Source organism: Panthera pardus, unplaced genomic scaffold (assembly GCF_024362965.1).
Source record: "Panthera pardus isolate Hobbes unplaced genomic scaffold, ASM2436296v1 HiC_scaffold_16, whole genome shotgun sequence".
Lineage (NCBI taxonomy): Eukaryota > Metazoa > Chordata > Mammalia > Carnivora > Felidae > Panthera > Panthera pardus.
In genome coordinates this window covers 152032972-152046168 of record NW_026526721.1, presented here as the reverse complement: position 1 = coordinate 152046168, position 13197 = coordinate 152032972, and the positions used below count along the sequence as shown (strand labels likewise).

At 49.1% G+C, this 13197-nt stretch overlaps 1 protein-coding gene across 4 annotated transcripts in view; it reads left to right on the top strand.

Moving 5' to 3' along the window:
• ITGA9 (integrin subunit alpha 9) overlaps positions 1 to 13197 on the top strand; it is a 357217-nt gene that overhangs the window by 66326 nt on the left and 277694 nt on the right. For all 4 annotated transcript variants that reach the window (XM_053903994.1, XM_053903996.1, XM_053903995.1 and 1 more), the window contains exons 12-14: positions 357 to 447; positions 3170 to 3215; positions 10518 to 10672. In XM_053903994.1, the coding sequence (XP_053759969.1) occupies positions 357 to 447; positions 3170 to 3215; positions 10518 to 10672 (292 nt within the window). The remainder of the gene's footprint in view (positions 1 to 356; positions 448 to 3169; positions 3216 to 10517; positions 10673 to 13197) is intronic.

Genomic DNA, 13197 nt, shown 5'->3' with positions numbered 1-13197 from the left:
AAAAAACACAAAACTTCAGCCAGCTCTACCTGTGTGGAAACAAAACAGAACCTCTGTTGGAAATGGAAGTAAACATCCGTTTCGAACTTCATTTGGCAGGTGAAAACATTACACACCAGTGTAGGTGGAGTTTTCATTAACACTGAGCTTGGAAACATTTTTAAACAATGACATGTGACGAAGGCAAGTAATAATACAGGAGTGTGTGGTCTTCCGTGATCAAATTAGGACTACAGTTTTCTGTTTCCACAGTTTGAGGACCGAGTGTCCTACAGAAGCTGCACAGAACAGTCCTGGGTTCTTATTAATGACTGTGCTCCTGTCCGGCGACTCAATTTCCCTATTATCTGTTTCAGAAACTGTCGGGGCAGAAGATAAGTCCGGTTCTGGGGATGTTTGGTCAGTCCATATCAGGAGGCATTGATATGGATGGAAATGGCTATCCTGGTAAGCTGTTTTTCTTTAAAGGCAAATGAGATAAACGAGCGTAAATGCATGAGGTAGAGTCATTTCCAGTCTGGTAAGCAGTGGCCACATCTATTTAGAATCAGGAAAATTCCCACAGTAGAATGGGATGCTTTGCCTAGTGCTTGATTTGAAGGTGTTGACGTTTACTTTGGGCTTTTAGAATGATCTGTGCTGAAGAGTTTAAGCACCACAAGGGTGGATTGCAACAGTGATTTCGAAGGAAACAACGACAGAAAACGAAAACAAAAACCAGTGATTTCTGTGGCAGCAGCTCTTTCTAAAAGCACTGTCCACTTTGAAAATGTTAGCAAAAACTCATGTTTTGCTCAATAATTACCCGTATTAAGAGGCTTCTTACTCTTGAGAGGGAAAAAGGAGCTGAGCAATCCCTTCCCCACCCACCTCCCAGCCCCTGCAAGAAAATTAAAAAAATTTGGAGCAGAAAAGAAAACCATGCCCTCTCCCTGATGGACAGAACAGACCTTCACCCGTCAAGGCTGCCTGCCTTGGCTTCAGGGTTAATGAATGCCTTGTGGTGGTTGAGGCTAATTGAATAAAAATGCACGATTTCCAACCTCAATCCCAAGTGTTGTCCAGTTAGGTAAAATTGACTGGGCAGTGGGATGATGGTTCTTCTGATGTTTGAAGGGGATGCAGTGTGGTTAGGTGAGGAAATGAGATAAGAATTAGAAAAAATCCAGGGGGCACCTGGGTGGCTCAGTTGGTTAAGCGTCTGACTCACTGTTGATCTCAGCCCAGGTCATGATCCTCAGGATCGTGAAGTTGAGCCCTGTGTTGGGCTCTGTATTGGGCTCCATGCTAGCATGAAGCCTACTGAAAGAAAGAAAGAAAGAAAGAAAGAAAGAAAGAAAGAAAGAAAGAAAGAAAGAAAGAAAGGAAGGAAGGAAGGAAGAGGGAGAGAGAGGGAGGGAGAGAGGGAGGAAGAAAGAAAGGAAGAAGAGAGGGAGGGAGGGAAGGGAGGAAGAAAGGAAGAAAGGAAGGAAGGAAGGAAATTTGAAAGAATCCAAAACCATCATGGAATCCAGGAAACGCTTCCATGAAACCATGGATCATCTTGCTATCTGCAGGAAGTATTTCTTTCCACTTAAAACGCCTCCGAAGGATCTCTGAAATCCAGTGCGATCCTGTACAAGGGCACCACCGGACTCTTGTAGTTTCTTATGGGCAGCAGTTTTGATCATTTCTTGTGACTTTCCTGAGCTAGGAGGAAGGAATAGGAAAGGGTCATTGTTGAAGTTTTTGTTCCTGTGGACACTCACGGGTCTTTGTAAGTGGGAGAAGGCAGTTGTTCTCATTTGGGGTAATTTGTGGCCGCCTCAAAATAATACCTTACGGTGGTTTAGCACTTCAATATACGTAAAATGCTTCCACATGTAATATACATCTTATGGTTAGCGCAGCAGGTAGGTAGAGACAGGGTGTCCTCCACTTGACAAGGATACTGAGCCACAGAGAACTTAGGGGACTGGCCAGAGACCACATCGTGGTGGGAGGGGACACACCTTCAGCTCTGCACACGCACTGTGAGCAGGTGTGTTCACACTTCGTGACCCGTGTGAATTTCTTGCCTTTTTTGTAAAAGAAATGACAAGTTGCCCTGGTTCTTTTATTTTCAAATATCTAGTCAACTCAAAAAGACTATTGGAAACGGCAAAATTAACAAGCACACCCAAGTACAGAAATTTTTAGCAGCACTACAATTCATGGGTTTGCTGTTTCTTTTTCCTTGATGAGAGTATTGTATAGACATGGGGATTCAGGCTCTCTCGGATTCAGATGCTTGGCTCTGTGAGGCGGTAATGGGAATCCCAGGACTAAGGAGTCTGTATTCGAGGGGAAGAAAGGCTAAGTTCTTGGATGAGTATATATTTCCTAAATTAAAGTTATCCAAGAATAAACATTACCAGCTAACACTTGCAGGTTGGTTTGTAGTGTACTAAGTATTTCATGAATTTTCAGATGTAACTATATGATTTCACATATTTAACATGTACTTAAATGTTTAAAAATTATCATATTTAACAACTGTTTAATTTTGTGTTTAATAAATATTTAACAGAGGTCTTCTGATTTAAACGTTATGAACTCTCATTAGATTTTGAAGAAGACACTGGGGATAATTATGTCCATACTACAGACAAGGACACCCTGAGAACCTCTGAGGTCACACAGAGTGAGGGGTGGAGCAGAGATGATTCACATGTTCTACAGAACCTAGAGCTTTTTCTAGGTCCTCTAGTTCCAAATACCCATCTCTCTAGTTCACTGGTGTCCAAAAGATACATAACATGAGCCACATATATATTTAAAATATTCTGGGACTTATATAAAAAAAGATGAAAAGAAATAGGTGAAATTAATTCCGATAATCAATGTAAAACATTTTGAGCTAGTTCATGTTTTTTGTGCCAGGTCTTTGAAATTGGTCTGTATTTTACATTTCCTACACATCTCAGTTCAGACTGACCACGTTTCAAGGTCTCGACAAGCCACACCCGCTGATGGGCAACCATGCAGGACAGTGTGGCTCTCACTTTTACAAGATTCTTGTATGGCCCAGAGGAAGGCTGTCAGGGGCCTCTGACCTCAGTGCTGGGCCCCCGTGGCTGTGGACCAAGGCAGGGGGCGGGTGGGATGGGCTTCAACACATTTTTGAATGCTGTGAACTTCTCATTTTCAGATGTGACTGTTGGAGCCTTCATGTCCGACAGTGTAGTTCTTCTAAGGTGAGATGCTTCTCGAATTCCATTCTTCGTGGTGGGGGCTGGAGTTTGGCGGTAGGGTGGTAAGGGGAGTTATTCCCCGTTAGTCCGTAATTCTGTCTGTCCTCTTCCTGGAGGCGAGGGGTGCTTGGAAAGTGAGGATGTTGCCTTTCTTTTCTCGTTCTTCTTATCTCCTATCCCAGAGTTCCAGCTGGTGGACCTTGAATGGCCTGCAGCTATGAGGTGGTAGCATCCCTGGAGCTTCTAGACAGAGCCTGGGGTGGCTTAAGCCCTAGGGATTTTGCCTCTTGCCTTGAACAACTGCTTCATTAACACGTGTGCACGATATGATCGTTTCCTATGGGTGCAGGACACTCAAGGGGGCTCTGAAGCACTGCCCTGTCCCATCTCTTAGTCCCGACCTGTTACTCCCTAGACACCTGGGGGCCAGGAGCCTCTTGCCCTTAGGACAGGACACCACCGCCTGCGGAGGCCAAGGTGAGGGACGTGAGCTCGTGAGCTCGGGCCCAGGGTTCCTAGAGCCCCTGTGGCCTGGCTCTCGCCTACAGAGGCTGTGGGCTGCCGTCCCGCTGTGAACCATCTCCAAGGATTTCTGTCTGTGTGAGTCAGAGGAGGCAGAATTACCCTTTGGAGTGGGAGCCAGCTCTTAGGTTTTGTTAATAACCTGATGGCAGGACTTTCTAAAACAGGCCAGTAGGATCTTAGAGCTGGAAGGGATCCCAGAGGCCATGTAGTTGCACACCCCAGATTCTTCTCATTCAGCAGTGCCTTCCTCTGAGTGCCTTGCTCTGAGTCTCCAGCGGCTGCAAGCAAGGCACAGGGCCTCCTTTTGAATGAGGTGCCCCGGGGTGGGAGCTTAGTAACTTCTGAGGGAACCAGTTAACCCCCAGGCAATTTGGAATGTTAAATTGTTAAGGAGGCAGGATAGCCTTAGGTTAGGAGGGTCAACTGGGGGGGGGGGGGGGGCGGGCGGTGCGGATGGCCTGGATTTGAACCCCTCCTCTGTTTGGCAGGAGGGGGGTTCCTGGGTAGGTCAGGTAACCTCTCTCAGTATTCTCACCCGTTAAAAAGGATAACGACAGTACTTACCTCACTGGGTTGGTAGAACTCCATTGAGTTGGTACGAGTTAGTAGTTCAAGCAAAATGCGTAAGAACGGTCCGGTGGTCGATACGTGTTAGCAGCTAGATACACTGGGCTAAATTCTGCCTCTCGATCCTGTATCTTGCACGTAGCAGCCCTTCAGTACTTGATGTTGGCATGTGACTTCACTAAGATGACGCCTCCCTGGTTGTTTTCATTATTGCCGGGTGATTAGGTCTCCGCTTTCTTCATCAACCAACCCTTCCTGTGGGTTGGCCGTTTCCTCTGAGATAAGCCAGCTTATGTACAGATAGATGACTGAAGTCACACTTCAGAAGCTGAGTTCGCCCACCACCCCTGTGCCTCTGTGCTGTCCTCCCCCTCTTCGTCACCCCGAGCAGCCTGCTCTGGCTTGTCGCAACTCCTCTTGAACAAAACACGATCCCCGGGTCTCGCAGTTGAAAACGGGCCCTCTCAAAACCGGGAGCGGCTGACTTAGGGTAGATCCTGGAAATTCTCCTTTTCGTCATTCTTGTATTTTATAAACTTCCAGCCGTGAGCTTCGGCCCAGAGGGGGTTTTCTCTCCCTCTCTTTCATGGCAACGCATGGCCTTCTCCTGGAGTTTTGCCCACACGTGGATGTCAACGTCAAGTGAGGCAGTTACACGGCGACGGGGGCCCCAGACCCCAGCCTGGGGTGGGGGTGGGGGGTGAATCTGGTGAGGAGAGACCTTCCAGGGACGAAGGCAGGGTCCTTCCGGGGGAATGCCGGGACGGCTTATCAAGAGAAGAGGCTTTAGGGGAGGGAATGCGGGGCACTGCCCGGCCGAGGTGGTCAGCAGAAGGCCCTCCTTTGTTCGGCTGATATCATTGACCTGTTGTGGTGCAGCTGCGTCTGATTCTGGGTGCACCTTGCGGAACAATAAACAAGCAAATGATACAACTAGTGTTTGGGAAGTGCCCACCTACCACATGCCAGGCACTGTTTAGGCACTCACGTGCCTTAACTCTTTTTGGTGGTTCTTGTTTTTTTGTTTTTTGTACTGAGGTAAATTTGCATACAGCAGAGCCCGCCCATGGAAGCATACTGCTTTGGTGAGTTTTGACCAGTGTAGCTGCCCGTGGAACTGCCACCCCATGAAGATAAGTAACATAGCTGGGAGCCTGGGTGGCTCAGTCAGTTAAGTGTCCGGCTCGTGACTTCGGCTCAGGTCATGATCCCACGGTTCACGGGTTCGAGCCCCACATCAGGCTCCGCACTGACCGTGCAGAGCCTACTTGGGATTCTTTCTCTCTCCCTCTATCTCTGCCCCCGCCCCCCCCCCCCCCCCCCCCCCGCTCATGTGCTCTGTCTCTCTAAATAAATAAATAAACTTAAAATAGATAAAGAACATTTCCATCAGTCCAGAAAGTTTCTTCCTGCCTCTTCCCAGTTATGCCCCCTCCTGATAGAGCAATTCTTCCTGTTCTAAAATTTCACATGAGTGGAATTATGTAGTATACACCCTTTTGGTTCTGGCTTCTTTCCCTCAATAGAGACTCCTCTATGCTTTGTGTGTTGTTCAGTTCTTTCTTCCCCCTTACTGAGTAGCTGTCTGTTGACTGAATATACTGTAGTCTGTTCATTGGTTCTCTTGTTGATAGAACATATTTTAATTCTTAGGGTTTTTTTTTAATTTTTAAAGCTTATTTGTTTTGAGAGAGAGAGAGCGCGTGGGGGGGGTGCAGGGGTGGGCAGAGAGAGAGGGAGAGCGAGAATCCCAGGCAGGCTCCGTGCTGTCAGTGTGGAGTTTGAACTAGTGTGGGGCTTGAACTCATGAACTGTGAGATCATGACCTGAGCCGAAACCAAGAGTCGGACGCTTAACCGACTGAGCCACCCAGGGACGCCTAATTCTTAGTTTCTGTAACAGCTCCATGATAGAGATATTTTTATTCTCATTTTACGGATGAGGAAACCAAGTGGCACTGAAGTTTTATTAATTTTAAAAAAGAAGATCATCGTAGGTTGTGGTCAGTGCTGGGAAGATGATAGAGCAGGGTTATGTGGTTGGGGGCACTTGCCCGCATTGAGTCCAGCAGGGGAGGCCATGTAGAGTGAGTCCTGTTAGAGGTGGTGGTGTGGGGTCAGCGGTGCCCTTGTCTCTGGGAGGTCTACAGAAGTGAGGGGCAGAAGTCAGATCGCTGTGGGTGAGAGAGAGAAGGAGAAGCAAGAAAACAGATGGTGGGAGTTTGACTCCTTTCCAGCAGCCAGGCTACAAAGGAGCAAATGGGATTGCCGCCTGGCTCTGGGATTAGGCTGAGAGCGTCTTTGAAGCCTCCCCTGCTCTCCCGAGTCCCTTTCTATCCTGCAAGAATCAGAGGTGGTCACCTTTCACTTCACCCTTGTCCATACAAACCTTGCCCCAACCCCTCTCTTGCCTTGGGGCCGGAAGAGACAGGGAGGAGAGGACGAGGATGAATGGGGGTTGAAGGGGGAGGAGGGAGGTGGGATGTGTGTAGGCTGTGAGTGGCAGGGACCTCCTCTTGGAGCTGGGCTCCAGGATCGGAACAGGCCCCGGGCAAGGTTCAGCAGGGGACGTGGGCGAGGAGGAGCTCCTCGGGTCTCTTCTGGGAGCTTCAGGTACTCAGAGTGCGGGGAAAGCTTTAGAGGTGAGCTGGGGCCCGTTAGAGAGGGGACAGGGAGGAGCAGGCAGGCGGAGGGACTGCTGAGGATGTTTGAGCAGCCGGGAAGGCTGGTCATCTGTGGTGACATCTGCTGATGAGCTGCCGGACGTGGCTGAACAACCGTGGGCAAGAAGGTCTGGAGACATCAGCTGGCTAAGCTAGGTGGGCATCTCCGGCAGGGCCTAGCTGGCTGGCAACTTAGGTGGACTTTGAGTCACTTCGGAGTTTGGGTGGGACCCGAAAAGGAAGCCAAGCATGTGTATGCGTATGTGCAAAACACAGCACGGCCGTTCTTACGCCTCTCAGGAAGAGACTCCACATGTGTATGGGCTTGAAATCCTCTGGGCTGCCGTTAAGAGAAAAACCTTACTGAGGTTGGTTTTAAGTACCTAGACCTTCATTAGCTTCCTGGATGAGGCAGCTCCAGGGCTGTTTGGTAGCCTGGCATCTCCACCAGGGGTGTAGGCTCTTTGTCTGTTCCCCTGTGTCTGTCCCATAAGCGGCACCTGCCCCCGTTGGAAGCTGGGGTGATGGGAGCCGGTACCACATCAGAGGACATCCTAACTGGTTTTACTGTTTGCTTGGAAGTACATACAGGTGAAATACAGATCTACCTTGACTTAGGAAGGAGTTAATATTATGATAAACCCATCATAAATTGAAAATATCATGAGTGGAAATGCATTTACTGCCTGAAACCTCCTGAACATCACAGCTTAGCCTAGCCTACGTTGACTGTGCTCAGAGCGCTTACATTTGCTGAAGGTTGGGCAGAATGATCCAACACAAGGCCTATTTGATAGCACAGTGTTGATTATCTCACGCAAATTATTGAACTCTACGGAGAGCGACCATCAGAATGGCCATGTGGGTACAGAAGATCTGGCTCTCTCGTGACTGGTTGCTGACCCTAGGAGCTGCACCCACTGGTCCCCACACGATCATCCCACATAGCACCAGCATGCAAAAAGACCCAAATTCACAATTCAAAGTTCAGTTTCTATTAAATGCACATGGCTTTCGCCCCTTCATCAAGTAGAAAAATCATTAAGTCGAACCATCATAAGTCAGGGACCATCTGTATCAGGATCTGAACTGTCAAGAGTCATCAGAAAGAAGTATTCCAGCCACCAGCTTTTTAGAAATAAAGTCTTGGGGCGCCTGGGTGGCTCAGCTGGTTAAGCATCTGACTTCAGCTCAGGTCATGATCTCACGGTTCGTGGGTTCGAGCCCCGCATCGGGCTTCACGCTGACCGTGCAGAGCCTGCTTGAGATTCTCTCTCTGCCTCTCCCCCATTGTGTGTGTGGAGGGGCTCTCTCTCTCTCTCTCTCTCTCTCTCTCTCTCTCTCTCTCTCAAAATAAATAAACTTTAAAGTCTTGGAAGCCTTTGCAGTGCTGTCCTTGGGTGCCCCTTTGCTTTTCTCTCCGAGGCTGGCCCAGCTCTGCCCTGCGTGAGTTTGCCTTCTCAGATTAGCTTGGGAGGGCAGGGCATGTGTCAGGGTGATAGGCTACTCTTTCTGTGCCACTTAAGTTCAAAGGAAATGGTGAGAGAGTTCAGGAGAGATTTTGGGGCTTTCTGTGGTCCAAAGACGATTCTTGGAATTGAAACAGGTTCGAGGGCCCGATCTGATGTTGGTGGGACGTGTGCTTCTGAAGGTCCTTGTCCTCACGTTAGAGGATTCTGCGTTGATAGCCTCTGTCCATGTCCCTGTCAGTTCGCCAGATGGCTCACCCTGCCGTCCTCTGCAGGGCTCTGCTGTGAGGAAGGACCAGGCGGCCTCCCCGACACGGTGGCCCCTGGGATGGTGGGAGGCAGAAAGGCCTTTCTTCCATGTGGTGACCAGGCAGGATGTGCCCTGGGCAGGGTGGAGGCTTTCATGGGGTGGAGACCAGCTCTCCCTGGTGCCTGTGTCAGTTGTATGAAACTTGAGGCCCTCCTGTGGTTTTCAGCACCTTGGCCTAGAGTGAAGTTGGTACCCATTTAACACGTAGGGATTTTGAACACCTATCCTGAGGATGTCAGGATGAATTTGCTGGGATCCTAGCCCTTAAGGGGCCTGCAGGCTGGTGGGGCAGGTTTGGAAATAGATAAGAAACTTCATTAATAAGTGAGGTGAGGTGTGAATATAGTGCTGGGGCCGTGGGGGAGGGGACCCAACTACCAGGGGTCTTCGGGAAAGCCTCCTGGGAGGGGGAAGGCAAGCTGGCTGTAGAAGGACCCCTGGGGCTTTAGAGAGTGTCTCTGGCATTTGTACAAACACACTGACCAAGAGCAGGCCATTTGTTTTCTAAGTTATTTATAGCATCTTCTCAGGATGAACCCAGAAGAAAGTTGGAAGGCCCCAGCACATTGGATTTCTCTCAGGCACCGCTGTTGTCTGACTTCTGCCGGCCTCTCAGCTGGATTTGCTCTGGGAGACCCACAGTTCCCTTGTACTTGTCACAGCTGTCCTGATCTTGGCCCACATCCATGGCAGTGGTGGCAGCGATGAAAACCCCTCCCCCCCTCTGGGCCTCGTGTCTCCCTCCTTCCCTCTTTCTCCGAGGTCTTCCTTAATACTTGTGTCTCTGAGAGTTGTGTTCCTCTTTCCCATCTGTCTTGTCACCGCGGGCGCTCCGCAGGATCTTTGCACACAAGGGAGGTCATTGTTCACAAGCCACTAAAGCCCCTTAATCTTGTTATGTCACCCCAGTGGCATGAAGGCCGGGGCTCCCTAGAGGTAAGAGGATCTCTTTGTGAGCCCTGGAGGGAAGAAGGTTAAGCCACCCGCTTAGGTGAACCGTGCCTGAGCAGGTGTTTACAAGGAGAATGGAATGGTGGGAGTCACTCGGCTTTCCCCGGGCGACCCTGGGGATCCACGGGGGGCACAGCAGGGATGCTGTGCATCCAGTAAGCACAGGGTGGGGGTTGAGGGTGGTCCATGTTGGCGATAAGAGTGCGGATGTTTATGGGGTTTCACTGGCTCCTGAGGCCAGCGGTTGATTTCTTCAGCTCTGAAGTGCTTTGCTGTTACCAGCTGGGACTCCATGAATCAGGTTCTTTTAGAAAAATACTTGATGAATTGAGGGGAGTAAATGGAGGGGGAGGTTTGACCCAGCGGATGGGACTGGAACTCTGTAGTTCTTGTTCCCAATGACAGTACATGCTTTGGGGGATTCCCCATGGTGCATCTCTGTCTCCAGCCCTGGCATCCGCTGTAGGAACTCCTCTTAAATATATTACTATCTTTCTAATAAAATGGAAATCGGAACTTGATTGGTGAAATTTTAAATAATCACCCAACATCTGGCAGTTCATTTATGGCTTCAACCAGATGTGTTTTATTAACAACTGACTTGCCTTTATTACTGGGAAGCTAACCATTAATTTATTAGGAAATAAACCACTTCTAAAACCAGGAAAAAGTATTTACGGGGCACACTGGCCCTTCCCTCATGGGTAATTTCATGCTTTAATTAAATGCTGGGCTGAAGGCCTAGGATTTCTTTCGCCCGGTTAGTTCTTGTTTGGTTCCGAGAGAGCATGACTAAGTCACCTCCACCTCTCGACATGCAGGGCGAGACCCGTCATCACGGTGGATGTCTCCATCTTCCTCCCGGCCTCCATCAACATCACGGCGCCTCAGTGTCATGATGGGCTGCAGCCTGTGAACTGCCTGAATGTCACCGCCTGCTTCAGCTTCCACGGCAAGCGTGTTCCAGGAGAAATCGGTAATGAGCCACTGAGCGAGGGCTCAGGAGGCCACCTTGGCTGGCGTGGGCTTGTGGGATTGTGGCTGCTGATGGGTTCTTCTGGATTCTTTGCCCTCCCTGTGCATTCCGACTGGTTTTGCGGGCAGCAGGCACGCAGGCCGGATACCCTTTCCCTCTGGGGTTCTTGCTTTTTTCTGCTTCCCATAGTTCCCCTGTTTAGCATAACGTCCGGCTCTAGAGCGAATAACATTTGACCCCAAGCATCCTTTCCCCACACGTGTGACCAGACTGAAACCTCACCGGGCCACAGGTGTCACAGGCCAGTGGGACTTGTGGAAAGGTAGTGACCGGAGCCTGGCCCTTACAGAACATTCCATTCAGTTAGAAAAAAGGAGTGGTGGGTATTTGGAGACTTCCCCTGAGCCTGTGGCACCACCAGATGTCAGGGCCTTAAGCCTGAGGAATCTGAGACCCCGGGTCGATGGTAAGATTGGGATGCGGAGGGTTACGGAGGCTTAGGCCTGCAAAAGAGGGGGAGCTGCTTTGTCGGCTTCGGATGATTGGACAGAGACCCCCAGCCCTGCCGTGTGTCTCTGGCTGGGGAAGGCCAGCTTGCTAGCCCAGCTCCAGAGACGGCACCAAGCCCTCGAACAGGACGGGCTCCGTGAGGAGGGGAACGCAGTGTGTGATCACCTGAAGGACACGAATCTGGAGCAGTTAGTTGTGCAGATCAATAGGTGCTTTGTTTTTATTTGAAAGGCTGACTTAATAATAGAAAACAGAGTTCTAGAAAAAAAATAACCCACAACACAATAAGGACCTGGACTTACTGCCTTTCTTAGACATTTAAAAAATTTTTTTAAACACTTATTTATTTTTGAGAGAGACAGAGCACGAGTGGGGAAGGGCAGAGAGAGAGAGAGGGAGACACAGAATGCGAAGCAGGCTCCAGGCTCCGAGCTGTCAGCACAGAGCCCGATGCGGGGCTCGAACTCACGAACCAAGAGATCATGACCTGAGCTGAAGTCAGATGCTCAACCAGCTAAACCATCCAGCCACCCCAAAATGTTTTTTTTTTTTAAATTTTGTTTCATTCATTTTTTGAGAAAGACAGAGGGCGAGCAGGGGAGGGGCAGAGAGAGGGGGAGACACAGAATCCGAAGCAGGCTCCAGGCTCTGAGCTGTCAGCACAGAGCCCGACGCGGGGCTCCAGCCCACGAACCATGAGATCATGACCCAAGCTGAAGTCGGACACCTAACCGACCGAGCCACCCAGGCGTCCCCCCAAAATGTTTTTAATGTTTATTTTTGAGAGAGAGAGAGAGACAGAGACAGAGAGACAGAGACAGAATGTGAGTGGGAAAGGAGCAGAGAGAGAGGGAGACATAGAATCTGAAGCAGGTTCCAGGCTCAGAGCTGTCAGCACAGAGCCTGATGCGGGGCTTGAACTCACCGCGAGATCATGACCTGAGCTGAAGTCGGATGCTTAACCGACTGAGCCACCCAGGCGCCCCTTCTTAGACATTTTTAGGATCAAGTTATCTTCCTCCCCTACTCACACTGGTCCCTGGCCCCAGCAGTACCAGCCTCTCTGGGAGCTTGTTATAAATGCAGAATCTCAGGTTTTGCGCTAGACCTCAGAATCAGAATCTGCATTTTCATAAGGTCCCACAAGACCCGTGTGCACATTTATGTTCGAGAAGTGCTGCTGGAGTGTGTGTGTGTGTGTGTGCGTGCACGTGCCAACACAAACCCAGACATGCAGAAATACGCTTCCATGTGCTGGTCCATTTCCCAACTGCACCTTGAATGCTCTGCCTTATTCAACAGTGGGCTAATCCTTCTAGGCTAAGGGTCTCATTGGTACTTTATCTTGATCTTCAGGTGGATTGAGTAAGTTCTGCAATCAAACCTTGGACTTTTTCGTGTAAATATTTTTTAGAAGAACTTAGAAATTTCAAAATTGGGTGTACATACCATGAACTTGAGACTTGGTTGGTGACAGAGGAATAACAAACGTTTTATGTGTAGCCCAGGGAGGAAAAGATCATGCTCAATGAGAAAATTGCTCTGTCAGGATCACATAGCTATCGGTGAAGCCAGGAATTGAACCCTGGTCTGATGACACTTAGTTTTGCTTTCCAAAAACAAATTGTTTAAAACCTCAGTCTCTAGGGAAGAAAATTTTTTTTCTATTGGTCCTGGGACTCCTGTGTCCTCTGCCTAATTAGATGATGTGTGTCCTATCAACTACCAACTCCTGATGTAGTTGGACTCTATTAAAGAATGTTATAAAAGAATTGTTGAGTTGAAGGTTAATGTTGGTGTGCATAAAAATAAGCAGAACTCTTCTAGAACTCTAAAATAAGCAAGTGATTAATAGTTCTTGTGTGTGTTCATTCGACAAATGTTTATTGTGGCCCGACATGTGCCAAGCATATTCTCGTGGAGCTTCTAATGGGAATCGCAGAGTTTCTATCTCTCGATCCTGAAGCAGCATACACAATTCCCAGGCTCTTTAATGACCTCACTGTTAGGGTGAA